Here is a 20,720-nt window from a genome sequence, read left to right on the forward strand (position 1 = left end):
TCTCATTACAAACTGACGTTCCATCCATACAGTACAGTATCCAACACCATGCCAAGGCTATGCCCCAACGCCTTACTCCTAATCTATTTCCTACAATCAGAATTACAATGTCTTATCCGAGCCTCATATTCATATAACGAAATAACCAATGATCATACACCGTAGAGCATCAAAGCTATTAGCCCTCCATTCTCACATCTGTCTCCTTGCCGAGGTTCTTTAGCAGGAAACTGCGCTTAAAGTATTCGTTGGGATGGACAATAGTCTCAAGCTGTGATTGAGTCATAACGCCCTCGTCCTTGGCCTTCTTGATCTCTTGTTTGTGTAGATGCTCGAATACGCTGAGGCATAGTTAGTACATGTAGACGCAGCACTACTAGACAAGAACTTACCGATTGCACGCCATGTGGAACTTCTGCTTGTCCTTATCCTCCTTAACACCCTGAAGAACAGAACGATCGTTGACGCCCATGGCTTGCACGAGTGCCGACAGATTCTCCAAGTTAAAGTGTCGGTACGGGCAACCATGAGCCTCACCGGGGCCAGGGGGATGTTCCGTGAGGATCTTCTGACAACTGAATGGACTATAACCACCTCCTCTTCGGTTGGAGTCGCCTCCAACATCGCCATATACGTGACGAATATTGTAGCGGTACTCTTTGTTAAACTTATCATCTGTCATCTTGTTGAAGCTATTTCTCCAGAACACAAGACATTCCTCCAGATTAAGACCGATGCCTTTGAGGAAGAGCGAGTATTGCAGTCGACCAAAGTGCTTCAAATGAGCGTCCCGACGCAGTGAGCGGTGCAAGTGGGACATGCAGGCAGGGAAATGTTGAGATAGGTTGTCGATGTTGGCAGCGCTGATTTCAGCACCAGGCACTGCGGCCGTGCCTGATATGTACGAGGCGTCAGGAGTGATAAAGTTCTTGGAAAGATGATTGAGGATGGGCGTAAGTCGGTCGTCCTCGTCGAGTCGAGGAAGGGCACGGGCAGTCAACTATTCGTAGTCAGTTAGTATTCAGGTCGCCCGCCATAATTCGGGTCATCGTACCTCGAGTTGTCGCTCTAAGCGCGAAGAGAACTCGGAAACCACCATACCAGCCTGCTCGCGGCCAGGCACGAATGCTTTTCCAGCCTTAAGGAACACTCTTCGGCTCTCAATTAGATCTGGAACTCGCTCCCAGTCCACCTTGAACCAAGTATCATCATCATTCTCGCCCTTTCGGTTGCTAGTAAAGGCAGCTAGCTCCGCAGCGTACTCCCTTCGGTCCTCCTCTGTCACATCGTCACACCAGTCCAGACCAATGGTTTTGACAAAAGCTGATCGTTCCGCGAGATCGTCGTCGTTAAGTCGCATACGGAAGAGCATTGTCTCGACACGGGTGAATCGACGACGCAAATCCTCGGTGGACGAAAAGGCTAGTCGTAGAATGAAGTGGCTGTAGTGATCTTTTTGTCGCTGCTCAAAAAGTTTCTTGGAGCTTGAACTATTGGCCTCGAGGTTCAAGTGTTGCTTGAGAATGGGCTTCATGTGGGTTGCTGTCTCGGCGGGTGACTTGTTGCGGAAGGCGCATGCTTCGAGTTCGGCAAGAACTGTCGAGAATTAGATATGTCGTTTCTTATTGTGCGAGTATATTGCCTACCTCGGAGTCGATCGATGGCCCATTGCTCGAACTGCTCGAGGGTAATATCGGCCGTGGGAGGATCCGTGTAAAAGTTGAGGCGATAGGGATAGTCGAGGTCCTTGTATGTAGGTGAAGCAAACTGCTTCTTACGGTGGTCGACAACGTTGCGCCGTTTGGGGTCAATTCGGTTAAAGTCTTGCCGCAACATGATGTCGATGCTGATGTCAATATCGTTGGAGTGTCTGTATTCTGTTATGTGAAGACGAAATTCGGACAAGGAGTGAAAGAATGGAAGGCGTAAAGTGGGAGACGCGACTTAACGCGTCTGGCGTCGCGGGGCGGTAGGTAGGTAATTAAGAGGTTTTGAGCCAATCACAGATCATGAAATGGCGTAGGGTGTTCCCCAGGTGATGTTAGTCTTTAGGCCCACTGAACCCTTCAAATGATCTCCATACTGATGAACAACGAGAATAGGTACTATTACCACTAGCCTCATGGTATCAGAAAAGCAGTTTGGCTTCTAGAAGCATAAGGGACAAAATCAGTAGGTCAGCTTATGTCATTTTAGTCGTCCAGATCTTTTTTTTTATGTTGGAAAGTATCGTTTTGCCAAGTGGATGTGTACCAGTGCGGTACGATTTAGACCGATGACCTCAACTCAGATGCGTTGCACATCTTCCATCTCAAATGTTTCACTTCTTCTCTGCACTTGATACAACCATAGGGAGGTACTAGAGAGACATCCCTCAGTTATTGTCATGCCAGTTCAATTGAGAAACAGACCAGGGCCATCGGAGCCTGTCGCCTGCTCTCGTACCATAACGTTCAAAACCCCGTCGACAGTGAGTTCCTGGTCTTACATAACATGCAGTGAATTCAAATCAATCGGAAACTTACCACGCTCAGCTCAACATGGATTGTGTCCCGAACCAGTCCTTACTATCAACACTGCCCCCCGAGATCCTTACCATGATCTTCGAACAAGCCCCACTGGTGGACAAGGTTATGTTAGCCATGAGTTGCAAGATGATGCTCGCCATTGGGAGGCTGTGTAACCTGTCAGTCCCTGACCGCAAATACCATGGCGCACCTTGGAGCTTAAAAGGCTCGGATAAATCTCTAGGGCCGTGCCCGTGTCTGCACATGGAGGAAATTCTTGGAAGGTTTCGGCCACGAGATGTTCATGGTCGGCCAAGTCGTGCATGGAGTTGGTGTGTTGACTGCAGCATGTTTCGCCCGACAAGACGAGCCTGGTGGACGAATGAGATAAGAAAAACCTGTAATAAAAGGCAACAGCATTGTGCTGGTCCGTCTATTAATTGGTACAGTCGTGGACTCAAAAGGCAATGCCCACGTTGCTGGCTGCATGAGAATGAATGGGAGAAGTCCGAGGATCTGGGTCACATATAAGTTATAGAGAGAATCAAACCTTGAACAATCAATTTTGGTCATCTAAAGATGTTATGCATAGGTAACCATACCTAATGCTGCAATTCATTTGAAGGTATCAAGACGGAGGAGTCTCGTGATTACTTGCAGCAGGAAGGGTCAAATCCAATTGCTGCTCCCCGCTTTCAACCACCTACAGATTCCTAACTGTCTCCACACAACCCACACAAGGTTCACCTAAATAGTTACCGTGACGTTGTGTTTGGATGGAAAGCATTCATGTCTACAACAATTTACGAGTTATCGCATCAATACATCTCGACTTTCCTTCAACAATGTTACCTCACCTCTTACCTCTTTACAAAGTCAATCTCATGTCGAGACCGTACAACTTACATCGAATCTCGCGGGTGTGTGCTCCATGAGCCATCAATCTACAACCATGTCGATTCCAATTAACATCCCTACCCAAGCTGTCTGTCGCCCGCGCTCACCATGGGATTCCTCTCCATTCCCAGAAGACGAAGGCCCATACATGGGATATACTGAAACATTCGAAAAGTACGTCAAGTTTTATCCCGCGCTACCTCGCTTGTATTTTTAACAATTTAGTGGCCATGTTTACCGTGCAGTATCATCTGGCTCTGGCAGATTTGTTGCGGTCGGGTCACAGGACACATTGCCCTTTCTGTCCTTCTCTGTCGAAAAAGAAAGGGCAAGTAATATGATCACCATCAAGTTCAGAAGCAGAGACCTCAAGCAAGTCATCTGCCAAGTTCTCGGGTATAAGATCGTTCCGCCCTTACAACTTACTCTCTGCATTGGCCAAGTCCTCCAACATTACGATGGCCTGCGAGCCGAGTTAGACTCCTTAGCATATTGCAATTCATACGGCGATACATCTAAGGAGATGCGCTTGCTTGTTGACGACCTCTTGCTCGAGCGATCTCTTTACGATGGGTTCAACATGGGTCGACTACGCCAGCAAGGCATCATTACTCCTGCCCTTCTCCGAGATATCCACCAGAGAAACATGGACCTCGGAGTGAACGACCTTGAGGAATGTTTTCAACTCGGAGGGGCCAGCGAGGAGGAAGCAAAACAGTATCTCGAGGCCCAGAATGCCCAAATCGACAAATATGCACGGACTGGCGACCTGGACCTTCTTAGTGGTTTCTGCGAACCTCTTTTGCGATCGAACGATATTCGGGTCATCTACAACTCTGATCTTCTTTCTCAAATCCTCGACAAAGGGTTCTTGGATGTCTATGTCTACATCTTAGACCTTGTCGAGCGGACACGGTCAACGGAAGGGGATGTTGCGGACTCTCATCACTCTGATATAACGTACCACCCACTCTGCGTTGCTATCCGTCTCGGCCGCTGTGCTGCTGTTCGTGCCTTGGTTCAAAATAAACTCGACTTTTTCGAAGGGTACATTGAAGATGCTTCAGGCTACAAGGGTTGCGTCTTCACGCCACTCCTGGCCGCAGTTCTATGGCAACAAGTTGGTATAATCCGTCTGTTATTAGACGAGAGCTCTCTGTACCATGCCGAGTTACCCAAAGCCAACGAGCTTGCAGCCGAAACAGGATTCACGAATCTATTTGAAGAGATCTTGGAAGCTTTGACAAAACCGAAAACGTCAGCTCGTGAGGCTATGGGCTCCAGATACCCAGTACTCAAGGCTTCTCGGTTTTTACCTACAGGTCGATTCTCACCCTACCAATCACCAATCTTCCCATCACCGGGCGGTAGCAGCTATAAATCGGGTATTGGTAGTGCTTTGTCTAGCTCATGGCAAGACCAAAGGACGCAGATCACTACTAAACATTTCGTGTCTAATCTAACCAGCCCCGAGCTCCCCTCACCGGCAGTCACCTCCCCAAGAGTACCCGAATTTTGCATTTCACCCCAAGATCTCTCAATTTCTCAAGTATTATCACCTGCCTTGTCGCCCCAATTCGATCCCCCGCTTGTACCGTGGTCCTCTCAAAACTTCTATGAGGCTGTCCAGGAATGGCCTGCAAGACCAATGCTCCTCGATTACACCTGCAGCTACAAGCGCAGAAGACATCTAGGGCATTCCTCCATGCTCCGTTTACAGCAAAGCTGCAGAAGAATTGAAGGGTTTTGCGAGCAACGTGGTGATATGGAAGGCTACGATAACATTCAAGATAATTGCACAAACCCCACGAGTGTTTCCAAATTGGGGCTCAATCATTTAAGGAACATCTTGAGAAATCAGGCACCGCCTGGACTCTCATCCATTCTCCAAGCCCTTCTAGTCGCGGACGCGTTGATCTGCCAGCTTCCAGATAGTGGAGAGCGAGACATCGAGTAAGTACTAGACCGTTGTCGCGTACTGTTGAATAACTAATAGCATATAGATTCACTCAGGATTTATATCGGTGGAAGGCTGTGGCCCTCGAACGAGACTCAGACATGGACATGTTTGACGAGCTTGTCTGTGTCATATGGGAGACCGATTACCTGCCTCAGAATATACTACCAGGGTCTCAGGAGGACCTCCTGCGATTCGGTGAATTGGCAAATGATCTTGTTTCAGTCACCCATATTAAGCCTCCTGACCCAAAGCCCATCGGTACTCGGATACGAGCTATACAGCGAAAAATGCAGGGTTGCCACAAAGGTACTCAAAATGTCGGGATAACAGCACTACCAGCCTCAGAATTTGCAACTGAAAGGGGAGGCAGCGAGCCAGATATACAAATTATCGACCCCAAGGTGGTCGTTCTACTACAATCTGTGGCACTCAATGTTCTGTTTGCGACTTCGTCAGGTAAGTCCTCTATGCTCAATAAATACAGCTGTTGAATTGACAATTACTCAGCGATCCAAGATGTCGAGGACAGCAGCTCATTGCGACACTTGTTTGGGGCACCTGCAAGCATCAATCGGTCAACGGCGATAGTTGAAGATTACATTAGCTTTGACGGAAGAAATTCTGCTTCTTATGATTCTGGTATTGGGATGGGAAATTCCCTCGAAAACCCAATGAGTCCATGGACGTTGGCCACGAAAGGTATGGTCCTTGATGCTATATTGCACGTCCCGTTTTAATGTCTCATAGCTACTCATGCATCTCGCGAGCCTCCCAACCAGCCTTTGGAAGCTCCGGGTGCAGTACATTTGGATTCAATCTTTTTGAACTTCGAGCACAACAACCTGGTGCTGCCTGAGCAGCAGGAAGCAGGCCTGCTTTTCGATGTCATTTCGACGCCTCCAGGGCAGGACATAGAGGCCATGCCGTTTCTCGAGACACAACTGACAGAAACGTCGGGCCAAAGACCCCAATCTAAGGACGTTCCGGTGACGCCGAGCCAAACAGACCGGGCAGGTGAACCATCAACCCCCCAACAAGAATGTTCAACTAAAATGGCCAACATGAGCTGCGAATGCGGTAAGGTCTTCTCTAGTAAGTCGAACCTCGGTAAGCACCAGCGCACTGCGTGTCCGAAAAGAGTTATTGTAAGGTTGCCCTGCCGGTTTTCTCGCTTGGGATGCCAGAAGAAGTCTACTACGAAGTGGAATCAGGAAGTCCACGAGAAGCGTTGGTGCAGTTTTAATCCCAATCGGGAGCGAAAAAACTGAGAAGGAAATCTATCTCATGATACCTATTTAATGACACGATCTAAAGGAATGGAGTTTGGGCGCTCTTGGGTACACGGGCAGGGGCTAACTGACTTGGGGGATCATCTGCATTTTTCTGATAAATGACACCTTTGTGATAGCTGGGATTGAATGACTAGCAACATTTGAGTCGTTTCACTGTTAATTAGATTGGAGTACTTCCTTTCACTTGGTGATAAGTTGGCGAATAGCTATGGTGTGGTTGAGTAGTCGACCAGTCTGGTAGATTGCGAAGAAAGAGACGTTATCTGGATCCCTGACTTTATCAGCATAAAGGATGCAATAGATTGATCACTTTGCTATGAGACTGAACGGCCTCTCACTCTTTATTTTTACTTCCTAGGGTTCGGCTTCTAAGTCATCTGCTACCTATGTTTGTGCGTCCAACTTCAAGGATCTCGACAAGAATAATGAAGAGGTAATACCTTTGCACAGCATGTTGAAGAGGATAGTGACGGACATGGTTCCCCTAACCAATCTGAAGAATCTTCCATGGGCAATACAAGAACATGGAACGAAATGCAATAGGGCTAGAAACTCGGCCGAAGACTGCCCGAAACTTCGGTACCGAACATGAGCGAATAGAGGGTGAGGCCCCCCGTGACAGGCTGGGGTGTGGTACCTATAGCGGAGTGAAGAAGCGTTGGAAGTGGAGTGTAGTCGGGCATGGCTGGACGGGTACTACTGGGGCGCCCGACAGACAGACACACCTAATCTCTGTAAGGCTGAAAATGAAAAGATGGATCGACAAGATGAGAAATGTAACTTGTAGAGTGCATACAACAGACAATGTGACATTAAATTAACACAAATCAGTCAGTAAGTACCAAGGTTCCAACATAGATAGACTCATAGACTCATGGAGTAAGTAGATTGACGAAGGATCAAATGACTCAACATCCATGGGCGGGTAAGAAGTAAGCACAAGACAGGTACCACGACGCTAAATTGTCGCAAGGCATAATTGATCAACATGGGTGATGATGGTGATTCAGTAAAGAGAAACAGAAACAGCCCCCACCTCAGAAACGCCTTTATTCAACCGTCGGGTCTTGAGCATCAATGTATTATCACCCACTCCTACTACCACGCACACCCACGGCCTCGATGGGCTGAACTTAATGGTGTGTGTTAAGGTTACCTCTGCTCCTTCTGCCTCATCCAATACGTTAGGAAGGTACCGTGCTGCCCGGTGGAGTGGAGTTGACGGGAGGGGATCAGGCAGGGTTTGAGCTTACAGACTCGGAAAGAAAGAAGTCAAATCATCAGGCTGCCTACTACCTACCTAACCTAGTAGCTTTGAATCCTTCTGGTTCCGCTCTTTTTCAACTTTCTAATCATCTTTAATGTGACGTCTTCTTCTTCTATCCCTCTTTCTTCCCTTCCATCTTCATTCTCCTCAATTTATACACGATACCTTAGTACCTACATACGATCTGTTACCTCCACGACCTGTCAGCCATTTGCCACGCGGCCCTTCGATTCACTCACTTAATCACCACGAATCGATAATAGACATAACTTAACAAACCCAACAAGGCATGTCATAATGGCTACCTCGGGCGTCTTCTCGGCCAGGCGTCGCGCCACACCCGTTGATTCAGACGACACCGACTTGAGCCTACCACGATGCGCACCAGGAAGACGAATCCCTAGCTCAGAATGGGAAAAGAAGCGTCCAATCATCACAAAACTATATCAAGAAGAGAAACGACCGCTCAAAGAGGTCATGGAAGTCCTTGAACGTGAACATGGGTTTACTGCGACGTGCGTAGCAACACTCTCTCTTTCTCATAACAGGTGATTGACCTCAATTCTGCAGAGTCAAAATGTACAAGTCAAGAATCTGGAAGTGGGGTCTGGATAAGAAACTCAAGAGTGATGAGGTTCTCGCCATTCTTATCCTCAGGACTGAGCGTGAGGCTCAGGGCAAAACGTCCGAGTTTACCATCCGTGGGCAACCGGTCGACCTCGATAACATTAACAGATATGTTCGACGAAATCCACAGCTTGTTGCTCGGTTTCGTGCTGGTGTCGTGCCTAGTATCCAGACAACTCTCGAGGTTCAATGCCATACGCCATCGCCTTCCCACAATAGCCCATTACCGCCGCCACCACCCGAAGACATTTCCTGTATAGAACAGGTCGTTGATCTATTCAAGAGCTACTTCGACACATCTTTCGCTCAAGGAGCATGGAAATACGAGTATAACGTCAGTTGTGGCAACCAAAATACTGGCGACCGAAGCGTAGAGTTATTCGAACGTGTGGTGACAAGCTTTGGCTTAGTCAACAGGTCCATGATGAGAAAAGACGAGATATCTATCAGTGCCATTCTAACCCCAGCGTTCGAGTCGCTTAAAGAGATAGTTGCCTCTGGGAGCCCGGTCTTCGCCATCCGAACGCCATTCTTACTGTGGTACCTTTATCGCTTCCACAAAGGGGACCTCCTTAGGATCGTTATGAAGTATCTCACAGATCTGATACCTATTATCTTGGGACAAAATCATCCCGTGGCACAGATCTGGCGAATAGTTGGATCTCCAGAGTTTTCAGAGCATTACAAGTTATCTACACAACTATACTCCTCGCTAGTACCTCTGTTCGAGGAATGGATCGGGCCAGCAAATGAACTCACCACGATATTATACTGCGATCATATTGACTGTCTTTTCTACCACGACAAGACAACAGAGGCATTGGAAGTCTCTACGATATACCGAACCAAGGCAGAAGCTACCCAGCTACGACATCCCTGGCTCCGGGAGCTCGCCATCCTCCAGACCGGCATTGTCTGCAGCGTAAAAACTGCTGATAACGAGATCGAAGAGGCTATACAATACCTTCATACGCTTCAAGACTGGGATCTAGACGAAGAGCAACAAGCCGGCATAAACATTCAACTGGGCAACTACATTTACCAGATGGGCAACTTGTCTCTAGCAATCGAGCGCTTCCGAGAAGCATCCAATCTCATCGCCGCCTGCAAAGGAGACGAGCGCATCCTCCACAGCTCCCTTGCCAATCTCGAGTCCGCACTGCGTAAGAAAGGTGACACCGATGAGGCCGCCCAGATACAAGAGCTTCGTCTCACACGACTATCTGACTTTGCCAAAGAGTCTGGCACCTTTGCGAGCTTATCCCATCCAGTAGAAATCGCCAGCAATATACCTGACACGTCTATCACGCCTGTCAGCCCTATGGCTAGTTACAGCTGGGACGGTCAGCAGGTCTCTGATTGGCTCTGGGGGGATGATAGCCATGGGAGTTCCCTGTCGATGATGGGATTGACACAACACCTGCAAGATTGCTGACAACCCTGTGCTTGCAAGGCACACGACGAGCTCTCTTGAGTGTGACGATATGAGACTTGGATACATTGAATATTCACTTTGGTCTGTTGGGATTATAATGCTTTTACGACTTGACTACGTGTTATGACGGAACAGTCGGAAACGGAATCAGCGAAGAGGTTTTTACAGAATCAATCCTTGTAAGAGAATTGATCTAAAAACATGTGTTAAGAACATTTGACATCGTATTGAGGCGAAAGCGGAATCATTTTTCGAATGTCAATTGACTCTGAGAGGGCTGTGTACGTTACTCATAAGTTCAGTGGAACTTGGCATCAGTGATCGCATATTGAGCCCACCTACAGAAATGCTCGTTCCATTGACAGGCTTGAGGATGTAACGTGTGGTCAGCTTGTTTTGCATGTAGGACGGTCATTTGGGCCAGTCCTGAAGCGCACTACTGAAGAGCCAACATAGTTTGTTCGATAATGAGGCCCTCCGATGTATTGCACTGAGAATCAGATATAATGAGGATATTGGATCGCTGACGGTTAGAACGTTGAACGATACAACTCTACTGGATCCACAATGAAAAGTAAGTGCACAACATATCCATCCTATCGCTCTAATCCGTATCAAATTCAATGGCATGGCTTCCACGAGAACAATTCCACGTCTGTCGTTGTACAGCGTGCGTGGCTATTGCAATTGCAGCAGCATTTGACAAAGAAGGACATATCATCAAATTGCGAATCCCCTGTCAACAATCACCAATCGCGATTAGATCATCCGGTATGGTGTAGTGGCTAACATTTCGCGCTCTCATAACCTGAGAGATCAGTACCGCGGAGCCCAGGGTTCGATTCCCTGTACCGGAGTTAATCTTTTGCCCTTTTTGATGTATATATCATATGCATCTTACTACTTACTCTTTTCGTTATGGACCGTACACCTATGTCTCTTTTTGATAGTGGCTCATTTAAACTCATCGCTATTTTTCCTGGCCGATAGTATACCGTTGAACTGTTTATAACTTTAGTTGGCTAGTACTAGTCATAAAATTGGTAAAAATACTTCTACCCTGGAGCGGGATTGCATCAGTGCTTGTTGTCCGCAAACTTTGTGTTTTATAGATACCTAAGCATGAATAAATAACAGTTGGTTTATTGATCACCTGTGCAGAATGGTTCTTCACGCCGCCTTTGTTTTACTAGGCAATTTGGTTGGTTGTTGTTGCCGGGTAGCTTGGCAGCGACTAAACGAGTGCATCAAACCGAGTCTCATATTGCAACATACAACCAAGCCCCAGACCAACCAACAAGTTTACATCACCATTTTGCGAATAGGTGATAGGTAGCCAAATTCCTTTCCTTTACCCACCGCTCCATTAATTATTTTGTGTCAAGTGTGGCTACAAAGAATTAGACGACCAGACTTTCGAGAACCAACTGGCATAATCAGCTTAAGGTAACTGCGTCTCTTCTGGCGGCAGAGCTAGCTTGATATGGTGATCATAGATAGACCTTCTCGATCGAGCCATGGCATTATCTGTCACCATGGCATTGTACTGTACCTGGCACCGGAACGTAGAATGTGAGCCAATAGAGTCAGTGGATGGACCATGTGGTCGAGGCAGAGGGTGAGATGGATCAAAGGGCAGCAACTCCTTTGACTCAAACATGAAAAGAATGATGGATGTGCGCTCGGTGACGCGAGTGGTCCGTCCGAGTAGGATTTACGGCTACGGCACGGCACGGCTTTCATGATGCAATTGTTTTGAACCTTGGAGGGTGATATAGATGGCTTTCACTGATCGAGTCGCACTGAGACTTGTCGGGCCAACGAAAAAGGTTCCATGATAGGCGGGGGAATCACATTTAGCGAGGCCTGTGCAATTTCGAGATTGGGGTGAGTTGAATTAAAAAGGTCCAACACATCGGCCGCCGAGGAGACCGGAGGGTTTCGGCAGTTGTGATGCGATGTGAGGCCGGAGGTCCGGAGCGGAAGTGAAGGACTGTGGAAAGGAACATGACATTTGACTTGATTGATCTGACAGCGGAACATGTGACGGCGAGTAATGATGAAGCATCAATATACGTCATGACAGAGACAAAAAGACAAGGGCACTCAACTCAAATCAAGGGACGATCGCAAAAATGCGTAGAAATGGAGCGGGTGGGCGATTGTAGGGCTCTTAGTGGCCGCCTTGGTGGACTCTGCAGAGTCGGCAGCGGCAGTGGGAGGCGTGGCAGCGGGGATTGAAGTGGACCTAGAGGGGCAGAAGAAGAAGAGTGAATGAATGATTGATGGATGTGAATGAACTGTGGGTTAGGGAATGTGCTGGTTCATGAGAAGTGTCTGTGATAGTGCAGGTACAGGTGTTTGTTTGCTTGTCAAGAATGTTGTGAGAGCCCAGACCAGATACAGGTAGACGACACATAATGCACGTAAGATAGAATGCAAGTGCGTTCCAAAAAGTGAAGCCGGTCTTTTTGTCGTTACTACGCAACCGTCTGCGTTTCGCTGGTGTACAGGTACAGGTGAAATAGTGAGTAGTTACAGTCCAGTCAGTATCCCTGTCTCACCTCCTTCGGGATGCCACAAAGGGACAAGGACAATCAAAAAAATATGGAACCATGCAATGCAGGTGTAACGAAGCAGCAGCAGCCATACGTTACTTTGCAGCTGTGCCCCTGCAAACTTGAGATGCTCTTCATAAAAGATATCTTCAAATAAAATGAGACGAGATGCCCATCTCACAGTCCACGGTCCAGTCTCTGTGGTTCTTGTTGACTTTGCCGAGTCGATCAGTTCCTCGTTTTGGATTTCAGTTTTTGTAGAGAGGTATGGTGGTGATTCACTCACTGTTCAGTTTGTTAATTTACATAGTGTAACCGTCAAACAAAGTCAAAAGGCTTGGCTTGGCTTGCGTTTGGAGGGTGCCTATCGCAACGTTAATATCTGTTCCCCACCTCATTTCATGAATCATTCATCCATTCCATAATATCTTGGATCCCTAAACAGGTTCAGGCTATCTTTTGCTAGACATTTTATCTATGTACATTTTTTGTCTTATTCCCGAACTCAATCAAAGAAACAATCCTCATCCTTGACCATACGGAAACATATCCTTGGTATCCTGAAGGAAATTACAAAGCCCAAGCACACCTGGCTCAGCTCAACGTGACCAATATTTCCACCACGCCACGCCCAACAACATACCATAAAGTGAAATGACTTGACTATAACTTATTGTACTCTGTACGTCTATCGGTTACCACGGACACACAACCACAGTACTGTTCGCTTCTGAGGCATCGCTTCAACGACTCATCCATCTCCTTCCAAAAACAAGGTTCAGAACCCGATTCAACATAAACTCAAAATCTTAGCCCAACCTCCAATAACCCCTCCTTCTAAGTTCTCCCCAGACTGGAGAGATAACAGCAACGTGCTCAGCTGGAAGGCAAGCCAACCCTCAACGCTACAGGGATACGATACCGGATACTGGAGAGTACTAGGCTATCGACTTGCGCCCCATTGAAGCTTCAAATAGTGGATTCAGCCAGCACCACTGTCACTAATCTGTCAGTCGCTGGAAGAATCCGAGGTCGATTGAAAAGAAAGGCCCCTAATAAAAGGTATCCAATACTTTTCGACGTTCAATTTTACCAAACCAGAACAAAACAAAATAAACAAAAAATAAATAAAAGGTAGGAAAAACTCAAACAGAGACGAGACAAACGACCAGACGGAAGGAGTCACAGACAGTAAAGTCAAGGAAGGACCCGCTCCGATCCCCGGTTTCCTAATCTCTGGACTCTTTTTTTCCCATTAGCATTAGCATTAGCATTAGCCTTCAGGTGGTGCTAGCTTGTACTAGTACCCTACTTGACTTGAAGCTAGTGGTAGTCACGCCCTTGCTTTTTTGCTTTGCTCCAGGCTTTTGGCTTTTGGCTTTTAGCTTTTGGGCCTCGTTCGTTCGTTCGTTGCTCGCTGCATTGACTTGACGGTTCTGAACGGTCGGTCGGGTTTCTCCTGTTGTTTCTACCTTAGTACCTACCTACCTATTCCTCCTTCCCCGTCACAAAAGCCTGGCTCCGGCTTTGGCTTTGGCTGCGCTATCGCTCTACTGCTGCTGCTGCTGCTGCTGCCCTTTTTGGACCCACGATCAACCATCCACAATCTTGGTTGTCAGCGTCGATCTTGACTTCCTCTGGCTTCCTTTTTCTCATTTGACCTCCTCTCCCTTCTTTTTCCTTTCCTTTTCTTTCCTATATTTTCGTTCGCTCTCTTTGGAGCGACACTGTCTGCATCTGTCAATCATAAACCGACAATTCGAATCGCCTCTCATGTTCGCGTTATAGAAGAGCCTTTGGCCAATTTCTTTTCTCCTCTCCTCTCATCTCGTCACCGAACCCCTTGAACCTCGTCCGACTCTCGATCAGCGCTCCCTCGACTATCGCCAAGACACAAGCCATTCCTTAAACCACCTTCTCCCTTGACGCATTCCCAGAGGATCCCTTGCGCCAAGGTACGTTTCTATAGTTTTGAGAAATGATACAACACCAAACCCATTGATTGTCAACTCGTCACCCCACCTGGATTCCGAATATTTCTTCGACTTAGTCACATCCGATTTCTCCCTTGTTCAGCTTTTGACAACGGTATCATAGGCTAACGGCCAATTTCTCTCAAACAGTTTCGACATCTAAATAAACGACAGTTACTCGACTCCCCCCCTACCCTCCTTTAAATTCGCTAGACCTTGATTTGGTTCTAAGCGACTCCCGACGACCCGACAGCGCGGAGCCATGAACACGCCCCACGCCCCCCGAACAACGACGGCCCTGTCCCTCGACAATAACTCTCACGACGCAGCAAACAATTCTTTCAGAGGTCGTGATACCTCCCTTCGCTCAACTTCCCGTCCCATACCCGTTTCAGCTCATCCGTCTTCCCGTGCCGGTGCATCCCTTACACCAAACCACCATCGACACGACCACGCCTATGCTACACTGTCCACCAGTCCTCTATCTTCCTTTACGCTTCCTGATGTCTCTGTCACCACGCCGCCGCTTGCTCATTTCCGCGCGGATACAATAGCACCCTCTTCCATACAAGACGGCGAACTGCCGCCTGCGCAACCAAGCACACTGTCTATCGGGTCACCGGCTGTCCCGAGACGCTCTGTCAGTCCTGTAGGCTCCTTACGCATCTCAACTGATTTCGCTCGGCGCCCGACGACCCCGGATCGCCGCGAATCTTTTAACAACAACGGCAATGGCAGTAGCTCATCACGAGGCTCGTTGACGTTGAACCACAAGGCTTCGTCCAACAGCCTGCACCCTCTTTCAAGAACTCCGAGCCTGAAGGCTGCTTTGACCAACAGTCTTGGATCAGCCAGTGGAACGAGTAGCCTCGTACCTAGCCCTATCATTTCTGCTATGGGGGATTTGACACCTCTTCCAAGCCCGCTCATGTCGGGTGATTCTCCAGGACCCTGGAAGAGGCTGAGTGCAGGTTCTTCGTCACCACCCCCAAAACGCCTCACAAGCGTTGGAGAGGGTTCTGTTCTGGTCACGAGTACAGGCGAATCGATTGATGCAGCACTCGCGCATGGTGCTAAACGCAAAATATATTCCACTCTTGAGCCTGGCGATCATTTACAAATACAATCATCAACAAACCAGCCACCAAGACAACATACACGAAACCGAAGCGTTAGCGAATACAAGCCTGACCCTATGAACATACCCAAGAGACAAATATCAGTCTCAACACGTCCAAACAAGGACACTCCTGTACGAGAGCCACAGATCCGACGAGAACTCAACCTGGCCGAATCACGAGGACTTGCGCCTACAGTCGTCCAACCGCCAACCCCTCCTCCCAGTGAGTCATCGCGAGATTCGGCCGACGGAACCAGCAAACCCATAGGACCTAGTTTCGAGTACTTTGAAGCGAACGGGCGTAACGATAAGAAGCGACGACGATGGCGAGCCGTGCGCATGCTTGGCCAGGGAACGTTCAGCAGGGTTATGTTGGCAACAAGTCAGATAGAACCCGACGAAGACTCTCCCGAAGTTGACCATGGAAGGCTTACACCGAAACCCGAGCAAAGTCTTGATCGCAAGTCGCTGGTAGCAGTCAAAGTCTGTGAGCATGGACCAAAGGGAGGTGCCAGTGAGGAACGTGTGGAAATGAGTCTGAAGCGCGAGCTTGAGATCATGCTCTCCATACACCACCCCTCGTTAGTCGATTTAAAGGCGTGGAGCATTGAACCTACCCGAGCCATTCTTGTCTTGAGTTATTGCCCAGGAGGCGACATGTTCGATATTGCTACATCACATCGCGCTGTACTTAAAGAGCCTTTGCTGCGAAGGATATTTGCCGAGTTGGTCGGTGCGGTGAGCTATCTTCACGAGAGGAGGATTGTTCACCGAGATATAAAACTTGAGAGTAAGTCGGCTGGTTTTGAACACTGTAACCTGGGCTAACATGTTACTAGATTTGCTTGTTAACCTCACCCCCTCTGAACTCGCGGATCCTTCAATTGATTGGGCGACTTATCCCTACTCAGTGGTTATCTTGAGTGATCTGGGACTCTCGAGACGCATCGCAGACGATGAGAAACTCGAGACTCGATGCGGATCTGAAGACTACGCAGCCCCTGAGGTCATCATGGGTCAACCCTACGACGGCCGAGCGACCGATGCTTGGTCGCTTGGTGTGCTCCTCTACGCCCTTCTCGAAGCACGACTTCCGTTCGACCCTCATCCGGGCATGAGCGATGCGCACCGCATGCGTAGTCGTACTAGTCATCGTATTGCTAGAGTCGAATGGAAGTGGGTCGAGTATTTTGGCGATGACACTGACCATGACGGTGATGAGGCCAAGTTCAAGGCGAAGGGTCTCCTTGGCGCCATGGAGATCACTGAAGGACTATTGAGACGTGCCAGGGGTCGATGGACCGTTGACAAGGTAGCCAAGACGCCTTGGGTCCAGGGCGCAATCAATGTCGAGGGGGGTTTACGCTTCCGGGAAGAGAAGGACGGCGAAGAAGTCTCTTGATATCATCAAATCGACTCAAATCGCCAAATTTGACCGGTCTTGCCCTCCCATATCTGATTTGTAGTATCAAGTACTGGCTATGTTCGACTTGGTACTTATTAACCCCCAACCGTACTGCCATGACTAGCAGGAGTTTCCTTTACTTCCAACACTTACAATTCCTTATGGGCACCTTCTTCAAGCGGCGAAGACTTAGAGATGTTTCGTCTGAACTTATCATTACGACCGTTTCGAATCATTGAGACACAACGACGGTACAGTGGGTTTCTTTGACAACGACTACATGACGGAACCGGTGGCAGATGGACAATGAATTGACCAAATTAAAGAAGAATGACGGAGCGGCAAAGGGAGCAACGGAAGGTGTTAGGTTCATGGGTATTAGTATCATGGGGTTCGGTTGTTGTGTAATTTTAGCATTTGTTTCCTTGTTTTTTTGTTGATTTTGCCTCTTCTTCTTCTTCTTCTTCTTTTTCTTTTTCTCTCCTTACCCCTTCTTATTTGACCTTGTTTTGGTCCTCATTCTTTTTTTTTTGTTTCTTCTCTACTCTTGGATTACCCACCATGTTTCTTCGCTTTTACTTCATATCATACCACTCGTAGGCTTTTTGGGAGTAGAAAAAGGTTATACCAAAAATGGATAGAAAGGTGTTTTTGAGATTCGTATGTATGTTTACATTACAAAATAAGATAGGCTCAGACCAAAGAGCCGTTTACAAACTCTACATGTTGACTTTGTGTATGTCTTCTTTTCGTGCCGACTTTGTTTAAGCTTTACTTTCTTGGTCAATGATTCAACGTTGGTACAGTTACCAGGCAATCCACGTTGCATTGAAGCTACTAATTTCACTTTAAATTTAACCTATGGCATTCCCATGTGAACGTGCTCATGCTTATCTTGACGTCGTGTGCCTGGCTTCGGGAATATGGCTTCCCCCACTCCTCGTCCTCGTCCTCATCCTTCTCGTGGGGCTGATTTCTTGGAATAGGGCCGTAATTGTTATCAGCTGAGACATTAAACACCGATTCGTGGATTTGCTTTTCCTAGAGGAACAAAACCAGATCTCTGACCATTCTTATCCATTGAGAATGATTTATGATGAACCATCAAGTACTGGGTTAAGACATAGCGTGGCCAATAGAATGCTGGCACAATATCTGGACAAGTATTCAGGCTAATTCAGCTCTGTACGCCTTACTGCCTGTGCCCGTCCCCCTATCTCTTGCCCAAGGAAAAGGAAGGAAAGAAGAAGGGTTAGAACACGTAGACGCTATCAAGCAACTTGTAAAGGTTGTCAGTCAGACTTGATGCCGCATCGAGAAGTATGCACCGACTGGGCTGTAAGCTATGTCTCGGAGCATTCAGCTTGAGACGCGGATACGGAGTCAACAGCCGCGTAGGTGGCTTGCCCTATCGCTGATCTTGGTCTTGGCAGCGGCTGCTCCAGATCCCGTCCTGAACCCTGCAAAACGACAAAGGCAAAGAAGATGTCGAATATCATTAAGCATACGATGAGTAGTACTCATGTGTAAACTCGCAATGAGTGCTTATGGGTCACAATGACGAGCTTGGGCGATTGCGCGAGATGGAATTGCGGCTTGATCTCCGAACATGAAGCAGAACAGGGTACAGGGGTGACCGGCATTGACCAAAGCGGATGCAAGCATAGGCTCGGCTACGCTGTCTTGCAGGAGCTCTGAAGCACGGAGACAAACGCTACGCTACCAGAGCAACCCGAAATAGAATATCACAGGCTTGTTTGTGGTCATGACGGGCTACACTCTCGGTCATACCCGAGGTCGATCTGTGAGAGCCTCCAAAGATATGAAGAGATATATTTCATATCAACAGTTGTATTTGGACGCCATAAGCCCATTTCGAAGTGATTCGGCCGCTCTCTCGGCCGAGTCAATGTAGACAAGGGAACCGTTGCCGGACGGACCAGGGGGCTGGGTGGCATGTCATGGCTCCAGCAACCATGGAACGTTCCATTTTCAGCACACCTACCGACCGGTCACTCATGGTGGGCGAGCTATGCGACAGCCTAATCGCACTCAATCTAGAATGACTCTGAAGTGATCAAACCATTTCAAAGGAGAGGACTTCAAAATGAGAGCCTTGATTCATGTAGATCTGCCAACCTTGGTCTTTTGATAATCCTGCCCATCGGCTCTATTTTAAGCGACAAATCGAACTGTGATGGTAGGCAGGCGAACCTGGAGAAGAAGAAGTGCCAGTGGATGAAAGGGAACACCGATTTGTAGGCTATCGGCGGGAGCCGGCTTGGCTTGGCTACATCCAGTCAGAGCCACAGCCTCTGATCCCCCACACAGCCGTGATTTCTCTCCCTCTACCAGATAACCAACAAGTGTTACTTGATTGGCGTATGCTCACTGAAGATCGATAAAGCAGAACGCGTCAAGGCACCGAGTTCCTCAGTTGAGTAGGTGATTTGAAGTCCTGATTCGTGGTTGAGCAGCAATCCTCTAGGAACGACAACATCTGGCGCCATCCCCGGTTAGCCACTAAGACCAACTCTTGGTGTGGCCTCAGAAATAGCAGGTAACAAAGCGCGGCGGCGCCACGGCCGAAGGGATCCGGCTTTCAGCACAGCTTCCAAGCCCCGAGCCTTTCCTAATTCTTCTTGTTCTGTGTCTTTGATACTAGACACTGTTAGTCAGTGTTTCCGCCATGCAGAGAGACAACACCCAAATAATATTGGTTTGTTAAGGACAGCGGTAAATTAATCAACTGGAGGAGAACAGTGATGAAACGAATCCTTCTGGAACAGCTTCCAGTTCAGTACCTGTGTATGTCTGTTCAGGCTTCTCAGCCGCCTATTAGTTAGTCTAGACAAACACAATACATACAGAAGAATGGAATGCTCACCCTCGGCAGATTTCGCTTCAATCGGTACGAGCCCTTGGAACCGTATCGACTAAACATGATTGGTGCTTCTAGCTTGGGGTGGTGGCTCCGTCTTGTTCACCTTCTGCTTCAGGCAATCATGGTTGCATGCTCTCACAAGCCCACCCCTGGAAGCTCATTTCTCAGTGGTCGAGTCTCATCGACCTCAGGGATGGTGCTGTCTGTTCAGTGCAGCCTTATCGGCCCTTCTTTTCATGTGGTGCTGGCTGAATCTCGAATTCGCAATTCGTTCTATTCAGTTGTCTTCTCTAGCCTCTCTCGACGAGTTGCCTCTGCACTGCCCATAAACTTAAAAGTAGTTTTCATGAGAGTCATGACAACGTGGAGAACATGTGGCTGATGGTTTCTGTTCAGGCTCAGTTCCATTATTTTCATAAAAGACCGCGGCTGCTGGACCTCGGATGGTCCTCTTATCTCCCTCAAGAACCCGCTCCAGCCTCCTCTAGACAGCAGATTGGGTTGCCTTTCTGGGAAACTTTGGCGAAGGAACTTTTGCTGGCGCTTTCTCACGCGCATTACTTGGCGTTCTGGCCGTCGACGCTCCCCGTCTTTTTTCTGGCTCTCTTCGCACTGACGGTCCTATCACAGCACCGCCCATATCTCCTCTAGTTGGTGCGTCAAGTCTGGGGAACGATAACGTTAGCAAGCCCTGGCCGTTGTTTTGGTGCGACTCACTGCTATTGTCCAGCACCGGGCAGGCACCCCCAGTCAGTAGTGCCCGCTAGACTAGACTGCCACTGCCACTGCCACTGC

General features: G+C 48.2%; 5 protein-coding genes and 1 non-coding gene across 6 annotated transcripts; 4 read left to right on the forward strand and 2 right to left on the reverse strand.

The window, feature by feature from the left end:
• Window positions 1-178: 178 nt before the first annotated feature.
• On the reverse strand, window positions 179-1,836 carry FPOAC1_001941 (uncharacterized protein; the record flags this gene model as incomplete). The annotated part of the gene is made up of 4 exons (XM_044846529.1): window positions 179-341; window positions 393-1,000; window positions 1,055-1,596; window positions 1,647-1,836. 4 exons carry the CDS (start codon window positions 1,834-1,836, stop codon window positions 179-181), a joined length of 1,503 nt encoding a protein of 500 aa, XP_044712445.1.
• A 1,623-nt stretch (window positions 1,837-3,459) lies between these two features.
• Window positions 3,460-6,632, forward strand: FPOAC1_001942 (uncharacterized protein; the record flags this gene model as incomplete). Its single annotated transcript, XM_044846530.1, has 5 exons — window positions 3,460-3,578; window positions 3,630-5,357; window positions 5,408-5,820; window positions 5,872-6,063; window positions 6,112-6,632. The coding sequence occupies 5 exons, from the start codon at window positions 3,460-3,462 to the stop codon at window positions 6,630-6,632; spliced, it is 2,973 nt and encodes a 990-aa protein (XP_044712446.1).
• Window positions 6,633-8,220: 1,588 nt separating this feature from the next.
• FPOAC1_001943 (uncharacterized protein) lies at window positions 8,221-9,985 on the forward strand (the record flags this gene model as incomplete). Its single annotated transcript, XM_044846531.1, has 2 exons — window positions 8,221-8,438; window positions 8,494-9,985. The coding sequence occupies 2 exons, from the start codon at window positions 8,221-8,223 to the stop codon at window positions 9,983-9,985; spliced, it is 1,710 nt and encodes a 569-aa protein (XP_044712447.1).
• A 767-nt stretch (window positions 9,986-10,752) lies between these two features.
• FPOAC1_001944 lies at window positions 10,753-10,842 on the forward strand. Its single transcript has one exon. It is a non-coding gene; the product is annotated as a tRNA-Glu (tRNA).
• Window positions 10,843-14,778: 3,936 nt separating this feature from the next.
• FPOAC1_001945 (uncharacterized protein) lies at window positions 14,779-17,038 on the forward strand (the record flags this gene model as incomplete). The annotated part of the gene is made up of 2 exons (XM_044846532.1): window positions 14,779-16,426; window positions 16,476-17,038. The coding sequence occupies 2 exons, from the start codon at window positions 14,779-14,781 to the stop codon at window positions 17,036-17,038; spliced, it is 2,211 nt and encodes a 736-aa protein (XP_044712448.1).
• A 2,519-nt stretch (window positions 17,039-19,557) lies between these two features.
• On the reverse strand, window positions 19,558-19,985 carry FPOAC1_001946 (uncharacterized protein; the record flags this gene model as incomplete). The annotated part of the gene is made up of 3 exons (XM_044846533.1): window positions 19,558-19,702; window positions 19,803-19,876; window positions 19,929-19,985. The coding sequence occupies 3 exons, from the start codon at window positions 19,983-19,985 to the stop codon at window positions 19,558-19,560; spliced, it is 276 nt and encodes a 91-aa protein (XP_044712449.1).
• Between the last annotated feature and the right edge of the window lie 735 nt (window positions 19,986-20,720).

Source organism: Fusarium poae, chromosome 1 (assembly GCF_019609905.1).
Source record: "Fusarium poae strain DAOMC 252244 chromosome 1, whole genome shotgun sequence".
Classification (NCBI taxonomy): Eukaryota; Fungi; Ascomycota; class Sordariomycetes; order Hypocreales; family Nectriaceae; genus Fusarium; species Fusarium poae.